Here is a 14,086-nt window from a genome sequence, read left to right as displayed (position 1 = left end):
CAAGCTCTAATAAGTTTTATTTCTGCATTCTCTCAATCAATCTTGCAGTATATTTTCGTTTCATGTAATGTCTGCATTTTATATTTAGTGTAGGTATATACCAATTCCTCCATTTTCCGGAACATCCGCTGCAAGGTAGTGCCACGGTTCGGTTTGATGTATTAGGTTAAACGTCCTATTAATAGACAGTACCATTTAAGGATGTATGCAATATGTACATGTTGTTGGAGAATACTGCGTATTTGTGTCTCTATGAAATATACCTCATCCGGCATAGTATACTGACAAAGGACACATCAGTCGTCCCACTCCCTTATACTGAGCATGAACAACCACTTTTATAGACTATGGTGTGTCTCGGTCAGAACCCAGAGCTTTCCTCACAGGGGCCATCGCTCACCTCGCCGATGTTAATAGATTGTCGTGTGGTTTGGTGTTCAGCGTCTTAATTACCAAATATATTAACATATGCAATAAAAATTCATTTTTCTCATGAGTATAGAAAACTATTAATTCTAGAATATCCTGTTACCTATATTCAATGATGTAAGATAAAGTTTTCTCTCATATCAGGCTATGTTATATAGAGTTTGCCCATGTAAGATAGCTATGTAAGATAAATCTATCTTACATGGCATTTCACGCGCGCGGATTAATTTGTACGATGGCCGAGGTGAGCCACGTACTCACAACCATAAGTTGGATATAGTTGTACATACAAACTTGACATAGTTAAGAATTTACTTGTCGACACACACATATAAGTAGTGTAGTTGTAGACAGCTGATTTTTTACAAAGTTACATTTCGACACACACATATATGTAGTGTAGTTGTGGACATTTAAAACTTGAAAACGTGACTTGTTGGCACACATATAAAGTAGTGTAGTTGTAGACATTTAAAACTTGTCATAGTTACTTGTCAACACACACATATAAGTGATATTGTGTTTCCCACGATACTTGTAATTCATTTGTTTTACTTGATAACCTACTGACCTTTTCCTAGTGGACTAAATTCAAGAATGTAGCCTATTCATTTTAAAAAGGAACGGGTTAGGAGTCCGTCGTATCCTTGTTAGATTAGTCATTGGTTAGATTCCTACAGCCAACATATACCATACACCCAACATAAATCTTAAAGATAACGTGGATACGCGCGTACAGGTACGGAGACGAAACGAGTTGATGCTACGAGAAACTAGGTGATAAATGTAACCCATTACAAAAAGGTCTATAGGTTACCACATATTAATTAATTATTTTGGGAAACAACAGCATTATTTATATACGTGTGACGACAAGAAACTTTCTAAAAATTCAGTTGTCTACAACTGCACTACTTATATGATGTGTCGACAAGTAACTATGACAAGTTTTAAATGTCTACAACTACACTACTTTATATGTGTGTGTCGACAAGTCACTTTGACAAGTTTTCAATGTCTACAACTACACTACTTATATGTGTGTGCCGAAAAGTAACTTTGTAAAAAATCAGCTGTCTACAACTACACTACTTATATGTGTTTGTCGACAAGTAAATTCTTATTTATGTCAAGTTTATATGTACAACTATATCCAACTAATGGTTGTGAGTACGTGGCTCACCTCGGCCATCGTAAATTTGTGTTACATGGAGACAACTGTTGAAATATGCCATCTAGGCCTACCTGTTGCACAGGGGCACGTAAATGCTGTTAACATATATATAGGGATTGGATTTCGTTTTTATGTTAACCATGCTTGTATGGAGCAATTCCTCTAAGAATATATTCTATAGGGCGCGGTTAACATCAAACGAAATCCTCCCTGGGAAAGGTAGGTTAATTAACACAACACCATTCCGTTCTACCAGAGTTATTTCTCGTCCCTGGGAAAGGTAGGTTAATTAACACAACACCATTCATGTCTACCAGAGTTATTTCTCGTCCCTGGGAAAGGTAGGTTAATTAACACAACACCATTCCGTTCTACCAGAGTTATTTCTCTTACCTGGGAAAGGTATGTTGATTAACACAACACCATTCATGTCTACCAGAGTTATTTCTCGTCCCTGGGAAAGGTAGGCTAATTAACACAACACCATTCCGTTCTTACAGAGTTATTTCTCGTCCCTGGGAAAGGTAGGTTAATTAACACAACACCATTTAGGTCTACCAGAGTCATTTATCGTCCCTTAGAAAGGTAGGCTAATTAACACAACACAATTCACGTCTACCAGTGTTATTTATCGTCCCTGGGAAAGGCAGGCTCAATGAGCAATTGGCAGTCTTAACCCAACACCATTCTGTTCTCCCATAGTAACTTCCCTTCGCTGGGAAAGGTAGGTCAATTGAACTTGTGAAAGGTAGAACACATCACCATTCTGGTCTACTAGTGTTACTTCACTGTACTGGGAAAGTGATAGTTTTAAAAGGTTAAACACAACACCATTCTGGTCTGTCAGATTTACAGACATAATAAAACAAAGGATACATGTAGTAAATATAACATTATTCTGTGCCAACTACAAAACCAAGCAAGTGATTTAAACTCTGATCTTTATCGCAACCATTTAAGAGAGTATCCAGCCTGTTCCTATTATTATATAAACGAAAATTCATTTCACTTTTTCTTTGACTGTAGACACTTCAATGATCAGAGAGCAGTACTTATACAGGGGATACAGAACTTAGGTTTACCAAATAATTATAATCATTTAAACATTGAAACACTATTAAATGGAAGCAAATTTTGCAATAATGATATTAACAATGATATTTTGCAATGTGTGACTGAATATATCCGCCATACTAAAAGATTTGATTTTTGATAGATATGTATAATAGCCACCAAGTAACAAGTACCTATATCTTGATTACTTGATAGTCAAAATACTATTAAATAGAATATTATATTCTAATTATCAAAGGAAAAATTGCAGTATGTTCTTTAGTATACAACTGATATACTTTGTCAACAGGTGATGGTTATAACGGCGATTCTTCCCATGTTTATACTCCTTGCCATCTTGATCCGGGCACTAACATTACCCGGTTCTCTGGACGGAATGCTGTTTTTCATCAATCCAGATTTCTCAAAGCTACTTAATGGCCAGGTATGTCATTATGTATAACGTACACTTATTAAAGCGTTAGTTGTATGTTTATTCCTCTAGACATTCTCATGATAACATCAAAACTATGTTTTTTGTCTCAGCATGATCGTACACCCAACATATGGTTATATCACACGTTTTTTATACAAAATTATAAATGTTTGGTTTAAAGATGCTCTACCGCCGACAGAGTATAAATGGTATTCATCATTTGAACAATAATTGGTGTTTAATCGTGTATATTTATGCCTAATTAACACAAAAAATGATATAGAATAATTTATTTCGTCTTTGGTACCTGCACAATCGGTTCTTTATTTCATATAGGATATAGTGCCACATACTTTTTTCGGGATGCAATTATTTAGTTTTCATATTTTTAACTTGAAGTAAAATTAGAAGCTAAAACTGTTTAATGGTGGTAATGGTGTAAAGTAAGTAACTTTTGTAAGTGAAGTGAAAAATACTAAATCGTCTGATCCTGTCTTTGATAGAGGAAAAATACCATTTTTCAGCGGTGGAGCATCTTTAAGATAGCCTCATTGTTTGCAATTAAAAAAAAGAATCAATCATAAATTCGGATTATATTTCACTAAGCCATCGAAATTTAAGGAACGGTATGATTCCATAAATTGGTAATTGAACACGATTACATTATATCTCTAAAAACATTTTTGCTGCTTCTTCTATTGGACTGATAAAAAGTGCATCTGTTTTTCTGTTTAATCCACTTGTAAACCTGGGCCTAGTTTTATCAACATGCCTTAATTTTAAAGAATTTCTTAACTTGAATCCCAATTAAAATTAAGGTGCCTTACTTCAAATATGTATTGCTTTCCTTTGGAGAATTTGAAGTTAAGGTATTCCTTAAAGTTAAGGAATATTCGTTAAACTGGGCCCTGGCTTAGCTATATGCTAATCGTTTTCATCTATCATTTAGTGACCTAAGTGATGTATTGTGTTGTTGTTGTAGATATGGGTAGAGGCAGCCTTCGTAGCCTTCAACACCCTAGGACCAGGCTGGGGCGGGCTTATGATGATCGGATGTCACAACAAGTTTAACTATAACTGTCTAAAGTAATGCTCATCTCTCGTCTAATTGAAACTATAACGGCTATTCTATACTTGCATATTACAGAATTATTTGTCTTTACGGGTAGGTATTAATTGTGATGTCAATTAAGTGTTTGCAAGGTGTCGTTATATTTGTTTCAGAAAATAATGACGCCACCATGTATACCTACCTGCAAGGGAGACAACTCTATTATACGCAAAGACAGAATATGCATATAACGACTGCGTGCCATGTTCTAGTAGTCCTTCCGTTTTGTGATATGACATAATGATGTAATAGTTTTATGAAGAGTTTCAGGAATTCAAACTATGTTTCCCTTTCAATGAAAACATCATTTTAAAGGGACAATTCACTCAGGCTAATTCTTTTACATAACCAAGAAGCAAAATATGGCATAAATGTATTGTTCTACATTTCTTATGAGACATATAACATAAGATATTGACAAATTCCACGTCATTATTTAGTATTTTAATTGAAACCGTTGTAATTACAAATCGTTGATCATTACGATTAAGCAGGTACAATATGTACGCTGTACCCATACCCGAGCCAAAGTCACGCACGTTAAACAAATGAACTACATAACCACTGTGGAGGTGATGTAATGATTTTTTAGGCAAAACAATTCACCTAATACGGTAAGCACACTTCTGTCAGAGCGATTTGAGCAGTTCTAGACAAAAGTAGCATTACTCTACGAGCAAGGGACTGGGTTCGGCATACAAGATATTCGACCACAATGTGTAATGGCGGACAGCGAGTGAGTTTGAACATTTCACACGCATTTCACCACCATGGGATTTTCTGACATATCACAGTAAAACCGACTGATCTAATTTCCATTAGAACTGGGGGTTTTCCGATATATACACAAATTTTAATGTTCTCGTAGAATGAATCGTCCCTTTAATGTTTTGATGTATCGTTTTACCGTGATATACTTTTAAATTCGTAAAAATGAAATTATTAACATACATGTAAAACTAAGAGAAAGTTTAACAGTAACATTGCTAAATACGTTCCATTACACAGAGCTTCGTTGATTTCCTCGATGGCAGTGCTTCTTATTGGTCTTTTTAATGGACTAGTTGTCTTTGCCTCAGCCGGAGTTATGGCCCATGAGGCGGAAGTACCTGTCGATTCTGTCGTTACTTCCGGTAAGAAATCCAAACACAATTTTCTATTCAAATTTTGTCCGTTGATACAACACTATCCTGTGTGCCAAAGACAGGTTAAGCTTTGCAACAATCACACAAAGTTAATGTTTTCTTTGCGAATATCTATCCAGGTTAGCTTATATTAGCTTTTATAAATTAGTGAAATTTTCAATACCAGATTACCATGAAGTTTCTGCTTTGGATCACATATTTAGATCAGCATAGATACATAATCATCTATCACTTTTGTCCCAAGGAATTGCAGTTAGGTTTTCTAATATCGGAACGTATTTTCGCATGTGCGCTTATCCTATCCCGAACGACAATAACATCCAATTCTGAGTGAATCGATGTACAATGGAGCAAGCCACTTGTCAAAGCATTGAAGCTTAAAACCACATTATACGTAACTATCAACAAAAAGTCAAGTTTGATTCGACCCCGATATTGTTGCTATTTGTAGATGTATTTGAAATTTAATAATATCTAAGAATATTTTTAAGGATTTCTTAATAACTCGATACTTGTAAACATGTCTTCATTATAAACTGGTCGTCATAGAAGTTTCGATTATTGCCGAACGGAAGTCGGAATCTGACAGACGTAACGTGGTTACACTAGTCACATGACGTTCTCGCCAATGGCGGTACAATGTCGGCTAACTTCGGTTTATTTGATTAAATGGGACCCACCTAGCGATGTTCAATATTTATTTGATTTTTAACAAAAGTGTCCGAATCATTATCGCACACCAAGACTTCGATTTAGTCCTGTCTCTGCATGATTTACAAAGGATTTTTTTAACATTCTTCTAAGTCACGAGAAAAATAAGACAGATACGGATATTGGGACTTTAACCACAAATCTTCGACTAAGTCGATTACTTTGACTTACAGGTGGGTTTTCCATTGGATTTGTATCGTACCCTAAAGCGCTGAGTTTCTTCCCCTTACCACAGGCGTGGTGTGTACTATTCTATCTCGTCTTAATACTTCCGGGCATCGACTCGTTAGTAAGTAGATTAGGCTGGATATCCCATGTATTCTGCATTTTTAAAAATATGATATGCAAAAATGGATCAACACTGATATATTAATATAACAAATATTCTTAAATGTTGTTTTGTCTACAACATACATTATTTATTTATTTATTAACTGATTGATTTATTTATTAGACTTTGTTATGTTTTCTCAAGTAATATTGGAACAAACAGAGTGAGATCAGTAGGTACAATGAGTAAGCAAAAGAATGTCGTAGCATGAAATTAGCTACATTGAAGTCCTTATCACATAACTACCCGGTGAAATAGATACAAAACAGACCATGGTCTTATTTATAAGTGATTTATATAAATATTTGTAAAATTAGCTTCTAGGTTTTGCTATGCTTATGACCAATTGGTCATTGCCTTATCAGTGTGATGTACGAAATGTTACCTTTTTGTCAAAAAACCTGTAAATAATTATAACTTTTCTCTAACTTTAGACGGTGATGATGGAGCCTTTCTTATTAGTTCTGGAAGAAATGTTTCCCAAGTTTCTCAAGAACAAACGTATTGCCCTTCTAGCTGTAACGACAATTGCTACATTTATCATCGGTATAATGTTTGTTACACAGGTACATTATTTTAATACTGGCTTTTAAAACGAATCTGTATATATATATATATATATCTATATGTCTATATAATAAATTTGAAGAAAAACGGACGAAATCTATAAGAAATAAAAACTAGATTAAAATTTAACCTAATATATGCCTTTGTGGTAGTCTTGGTATCCTTTATGGTTATCGTGTTATCAATTAGGTATCTTAACACGTGCGTTGTGCGTATTCTTATTATAGATATTCTGTCTTTCTCTTTCAGGCGGGTGGTTATATATTTATTCTTGGTATATGGTACATAGGAACGTGGAATATAGTCCTGATTTGCTTACTTGAAGCTATAGTCTTTGGATGGGTATATGGTAAGTTTTCAATTCACCAAAAGGATTTAGCTTGATATACCATTCTTATATTCACTTCCTTGAATTCAAATTACTTTCAAGTTCAGTAATGAGAATCTCTCATTGAAATGGTTATGAACACACAGTTGGAATGTAAATTCAAACATCGTTTTCCATATCAAAAAGATGTATTTATTTGATTGTTTTGTATAGCAAACCGTATGATGTATGTGTTGTTACAACTGGAAAATCCAGTATAACGATGTATTGAAAATTAATTTGATGGCATTATGTCTACATTTGTAGATAGGCATACATACAACATCTGCACCATTATGACTATCTAGAACAAAACATGGATGTACCATATCATGTTACATCATTTTAATATCTTTAGGATGCAATCGGTTAGATAAGGACATACAAATGATGCTTGGTCGCCCTATCCCGGCTGCTGTGAGGATATGTCTAGCGTTCATAATACCGATATTTTTATCTGTAAGTATGACTCTGATGCACATATGTCATAAGTTTGTTTTTTATAATCAGTTTCAGTAAACAATTATATGTTTTTTTTTATATAAAATATATTATTATTCTTTTGCACTACGACCATTGTTATTTTCTAACCTCAATTTTTAATATAATAATGGTTCTACATATTATAGCTTGGCGTCTTAATGACGCTTTTAAAGGCTACTAAGAGAATTGGGGAAAAAATCCCGCGAATATTGCAAAAGTAGTAAATCGCAAAATTTTAAATCCGCAAAATTTATCAACTATACAGTTATACAGAGACACAAATATACTATGTTAATATCTTGTTTTATGTTATAACAGACATTACTGACCATAAGTCTAGCTACGTATCGCACGCCGACCTTCGGTGAGTATGACTATCCAGGTTATGCTGCTGCCGTTGGTTGGTGTATCACACTGTCGACACTAACACCGGGGATTGGATACGCGGTATATACTTTAGCAACTCAGAAGGGCACCATAATTAAGGTAAATACATTCTCCTCAAAATTTATATGTTTAATGGTACAGTTTCCCTTTCACTAAATATCTTAATTGTATATTCTTTCAACATAACATTTTGACATATTCATGAACACATAGAAATTACATTTATTATTTATCTCTTTTAAATGCATCTACGATAAAGATGTAAGTTATCAGTGATATGATTTCTGAATGTAATGTAATATAAAGTGAAGAAACAAGAAAGACAAACCTTTGACTTTCTTTCGTAATTTATAACGTCTTTCATATTATCATCGTCAATAATGTCGTTAGGAATTAATACATTTAGTAAAAATAATATTAACATGAGACCTGAAAGTGCTTTGAAAGAGTAAGTTTTCACTAATCCATTGACTCCACGTAAGATAAAAAGACATGTCAAAAGAAGTACCGCTTCAGATTACCACTTTTATCACATAACATGCCCGTCAAGCGATATCGTACGGCCATGTCATAAATATCGTAAGACACATGTGTAATAACAATATTATGACGTCAAATGTATTTGTGACGTTATAATCTATATATGACGTCGCATGATTGTCTCAGAGAAAGGAAACATCACATACGAGCCTGATTTCTACTGTTTGACACAGTGACGCCACATACAGTGACGAATTTAAAGTTTTACTTAGTCTTACTATTAATAGAAGGTTTGTGATAAATAAAATATTACCCTCCTAGCTATGTTATATGATAGGCTTTATCAAACTCGTTAAATAGCTTAAAGCTCGTGGCATATCGAATTATTGAACTCGTTTAATAAGTTTCATATTACATAGCATTGACTTATGAAAATGAATATATAAGTTATACTAAAAAAATATTTCCTCTTTTTTAGAGATTTAAGACATCCCTTCGCCCAACAAATGACTGGATGCCCGCTAAGGCAGATTGCATAGAGTCGTGGAAAAAAGACAACTACCACAATAGCAGGATGTCTTGGAGACAAATGTTTCTATACAATCTGAAGGGAAGGTCACGCAATTCCGCCTCATCTACGTTCACTATGGAGGAGCAAGATTCACTTAAAATGTATACATAATAATTAATTTAGTTGTAATGTGTTATAGGGTCAAATCATTATGCACGGAAGAGGGTATTTTTTCTTATAGCTTAATGTGAGAATATCAAGTGATTTTTTTAGCTTATTTTCAAAAATTAATGACGTTATTCTCAAAATATGATGACATGGCAATCACATCAAAATATAAACTAACAAAAACATTTTTTATTTATTATTTGTATTAGGTTTATATATCCGAGACAGACTATACACATTCTATCTACGTTGAATGAAAACCTTGAAATAGTATCCATGATTTTTTTACGAATTTTTTATTGTTATCACAAGCATTGATATATATATATATTACATTGAAACAATATTATAATATCTATATTCATGCGACTTTACGGTTATTTGTGCGCTTGATATTGAATTTAGAAGGGCTTTTATTAACCACCAAACGCTAACAATATTTTGAGAATTATATTTGTTACAATTACAAGTATAAATACAAGCTTAAGTGATTTTTACAGTACTGCCCAAAATCATAATGTTTACATCTAAATGAAATGAGTACATACATTCAGACATTGAATCCAATATGTGATCTATATTTAATTTTTTTCAGTATTATTTCTGATTGTAAAGTTATTCTTGCAGGTATGTTTCTATTTCAACATACATAAGTCATAAAAACAAGAATTTTGTGGTGCACAAACTATGTGATGTTTTCTATTGAATCATGTTTGTCTGTCAATTTAAATAATTTTTCAAACCTTATCGTGTTCAATAGATTACTGAAGAACAAATAACATGGCAAAATTTGTTTTAACCTTAATTCAAAATGGCGGTATTTTATAATTGTAAAAATTGCAATAAAGTCGAGACAGAAGAGAAAATACTCCTTCATTATTCTCCCATTGGGTTCATGGAATATTGTAAAGCCTCGGTAAAAACCTTGGATTTTACAACACGTTGTTGTCCTCGAGTAGAATATCCATATGCTTCATATCCACATATGAAAGAGCCTTATATTGTAGCACTAGCAATACTAACCAACATTTCTTTTACATTTAACAGTGTCATATAATACAATGCAAAACTAGTTTTTTGTAGTATTATTTGTTTATAGTATTTATTATCATTTTAACGTATTATAAATTAATAGATATGTTTTATTATCTTAGTATCTATGTAACACAATCAGACCAACAGAAATCTTGACTTTCATCAGCAGGTGTCTTATTTTCTATTAGTCTGATTGTTAATTCTTTTATCTGTTTTTCTATTTATTATAAACAGGATATGATATAATTCGTCATTATATGATGTGACTTTTTTGTATAAGTGAGTAATCATTATTTTTAAAATCATGGCTTTCCTTAATACCACAAGTTTGCTTGTGATACATCTAGATCAATGAACCAAGACTGTTTACTTGAAGTCAGGCTATGATTTTACCACTTTCGTTACATTATGTTTTTTTTTACTTTATTTAGTCACGTATATATAAAAAGTGACACTGTTCAATCTGATTATGTGGCGTTTTCTACTATCTCCATTTTAAGCATTTTTCTGTCATTCACGAATCCCAGACTGCAGACAATTGCATATCACAGAGTGATCTGCCCTTAAACTGTGAAATGATTTTTTTTGTCTTTAAATCGTTCTAGATAAAGAGCATACCTTGCAAATTATTAGGCGCTTTAGTTCTTCTGAAAAGTGACTTGGTTCATTGTTTCCGAATATTCAAACGCTGAAAAAAAAACAAGAAAAGAAATATTACATGAAATACCTAATCGTAATTTTTTGCTTCTCTAAACAAGACTGAAATCTACGGGGAAATTATCCGCCTTTCTAAACTGTTATTTCAAGTGCATAACAAATCGCATCCCGGTCAAAATGAATTGGTATACACTATTTCTAGAACTTTTTAAAGAAAAGACTAATCCCTAATTTGAACAAAGTCAATTTAATTAGTTTAATATGAAATTAGAATTAATTTCAAGTGTTTATGTCTAGTATTGTATATCAGGATATAGAAGCAATAGGTTTTGCCTGTGTCCATTATTTTACTTATTACTTACTGAATCTGTATCTATAAGCTACCCAGTTTTTAGCCTGGCCTATGTGTCCTCTTGTTGATAACAATAATTGGTATAACCTGGTCTATTTGTCCTCTTGTTGATACCAATAAATGGTATAACGCCTGGCCTATATGTCCTCTTGTTGATAACAATAATTGGTATAACGCCCGGTCTATATGTCCTCCTGTTGATAACAATTAATGGTATTACGCCCGGCCTATGCGTCCTCTTGTTTAATTAATATAACGCCTGGTCTATGTGCCCTCTTGTTGATAACAATAATTGGTATAACGCCTGGTCTATATGTCCTCTTGTTGATAACAATACTTGGTATAACGCCTGGTCTATATGTCCTCTTGGTGATACCTGTAATTGGTATAACGCCTGGCCTATATGTCCTCTTGTTGATAACAATAATTGGTATAACGTCTGGTCTATATGTCCTCTTGTTGATAAAAATAATTGGTATAACGTCTGGTTTATAGGTCCTCTTTTTGATAACAATACTTGGTATAACGCCTGGCCTATATGTCCCCTTGTTGATACCTATAATATGTATAACGTCTGGTCTATATGTCCTCTTGTTGATAACAATACTTGGTATAACGCCTGGCCTATATGTCCTCTTGTTGATAACAATAATTGGTATAACGCCTGGCCTATATGTCCTCTTGTTGATAACAATAATTGGTATAACGCCTGGCCTATATGTCCTCTTGTTGATAACAATAATTGGTAATAACGCCTGGCCTATATGTCCTCTTGTTGATAACAATAATTGGTATAACGCCTGGCCTATATGTCCTCTTGTTGATAACAATAATAGGTATAACGCCTGGCCTATATGTCCTATTGTTGATAACAATAATTGGTATAACGTCTGGCCTATATGTCCTCTTGTTGATAACAATAATTGGTATAACACCTGGTCTATATCCTTTTGTTGATGCCAATAATTGGTATAACGTCTGGCCTATGTGTCCTCTTGTTGATAACAATAATTGGTATAACGCCTGGCCTATATGTCCTCTTGTTGATACCAATAATTGGTATAACGCCTGGCCTATATGTCCTATTGTTGATAACAATAATTGATATAACGTCTGGCCTATGTGTCCTCCTGTTGATAACAACAATTGGTATAACATCTGGTCTATGTGTCCTCTTGTTGATACCAATAATTGGTATAACATCTGGTCTATGTGCCCTCTTTTTGATAACAATAATTGGTATAACGCCTGGTCTATATGTCCTCTTGTTGATAACAATAATTGGTATAACGCCTGGTCTATATGTCCTCTTGGTGATACAATAATTGGTATAACGCCTGGCCTATATTCCTATTGTTGATAATAATAATTGGTATAACGTCTGGTCTATATGTCCTCTTGTTGATAAAAATAATTGGTATAACGTCTGGTCTTATGTCCCTTTTTGATAACAATAATTGGTATAACGCCTGGCCTATATGTCCTCTTGTTGATAAAAATAATTGGTATAACGTCTGGTCTATATGTCCTCTTGTTGATAACAATAATTGGTATAACGCCTGGCCTATATGTCCTCTTGTTGATACCAATAATTGGTATAACGCCTGGCCTATATGTCCTCTTGTTGATAACAATAATTGGTATAACGCCTGGCCTATATGTCCTCTTGTTGATAACAATAATTGGTATAACGTCTGGTCTATATGTCCTCTTGTTGATAACAAAAATTGGTATAACGCCTGGCCTATATGTCCTCTTGTTGATACCAATAATTGGTATAACGCCTGGCCTATATGTCCTCTTGTTGATAACAATAATTGGTATAACGCCTGGCCTATATGTCCTCTTGTTGATAACAATAATTGGTATAACGCCTGGCCTATATGTCCTCTTGTTGATACCAATAATTGGTATAACGCCTGGCCTATATGTCCTCTTGTTGATACCAATAATAGGTATAACGCCTGGCCTATATGTCCTCTTGTTGATAACAATAATTGGTATAACGCCTGGCCTATATGTCCTCTTGTTGATACCAATAATTGGTATAACGTCTGGCCTATATGTCCTCTTGTTGATACCAATAATTGGTATAACACCTGGCCTATATGTCCTCTTGTTGATACCAATAATTGGTATATACGCCTGGCCTATATGTCCTCTTGTTGATACCAATAATAGGTATAACGCCTGGCCTATATGTCCTCTTGTTGATACCAATAATTGGTATAACGCCTGGCCTATATGTCCTCTTGTTGATACCAATAATTGGTATAACGCCTGGCCTATATGTCCTCTTGTTGATACCAATAATTGGTATAACACCTGGCCTATATGTCAACTTGTTGATAACAATAATTGATATAACGTCTGGCCTATATGTCCCCTTGTTGATACCAATAATTGGTATAACGCCTGGCCTATGTGTCCTCTTGTTGATACCAATAATTGGTATAACACCTGGCCTATATGTCAACTTGTTGATAACAATAATTGATATAACGTCTGGCCTATATGTCCTCTTGTTGATGCCAATAATTGGTATAACGTCTGGCCTATATGTCCTCTTGTTGATACCAATAATTGGTATAACGTCTGGTCTATGTGTCCTCTTGTTGATACCAATAATTGGTATAAAGCCTGGCCTATATGTCCTCTTGTTGATACCAATAATTGGTATAACGCCTGG

At 33.9% G+C, this 14,086-nt stretch overlaps 1 protein-coding gene across 1 annotated transcript; it reads left to right on the top strand.

Annotated features, from left to right (window-relative positions):
• The first annotated feature begins 2,970 nt into the window (after positions 1-2,970).
• Positions 2,971-10,527, top strand: LOC138331828 (sodium-dependent dopamine transporter-like). The gene is made up of 9 exons (XM_069279649.1): positions 2,971-3,101; positions 4,075-4,178; positions 5,212-5,336; positions 6,233-6,348; positions 6,825-6,956; positions 7,207-7,306; positions 7,683-7,783; positions 8,126-8,293; positions 9,153-10,527. Exons 1-9 carry the CDS (start codon positions 2,994-2,996, stop codon positions 9,354-9,356), a joined length of 1,158 nt encoding a protein of 385 aa, XP_069135750.1. The 5' UTR covers positions 2,971-2,993; the 3' UTR covers positions 9,357-10,527.
• The last annotated feature ends 3,559 nt before the right edge of the window (positions 10,528-14,086 follow it).

This window comes from Argopecten irradians, chromosome 9 (genome assembly GCF_041381155.1).
Source record: "Argopecten irradians isolate NY chromosome 9, Ai_NY, whole genome shotgun sequence".
NCBI lineage: Eukaryota > Metazoa > Mollusca > Bivalvia > Pectinida > Pectinidae > Argopecten > Argopecten irradians.
The sequence above is the reverse complement of the archived record's forward strand: the minus strand, read 5'-3'. Positions and strand labels throughout refer to the sequence as shown.

What these genes read in the sequence shown, in the direction of transcription:
- LOC138331828 (XM_069279649.1), top strand. Translation starts at nt 2,994, where the DNA reads ATGTTTATACTCCTTGCCATCTTGATCCGGGCACTAACATTACCCGGT. An exon ending in CAAAGCTACTTAATGGCCAG is followed by an intron (nt 3,102 to 4,074) that starts GTATGTCATTAT and finishes TTGTTGTTGTAG; the next exon opens with ATATGGGTAGAGGCAGCCTT. An exon ending in AGTCTTTGGATGGGTATATG is followed by an intron (nt 7,307 to 7,682) that starts GTAAGTTTTCAA and finishes TAATATCTTTAG; the next exon opens with GATGCAATCGGTTAGATAAG.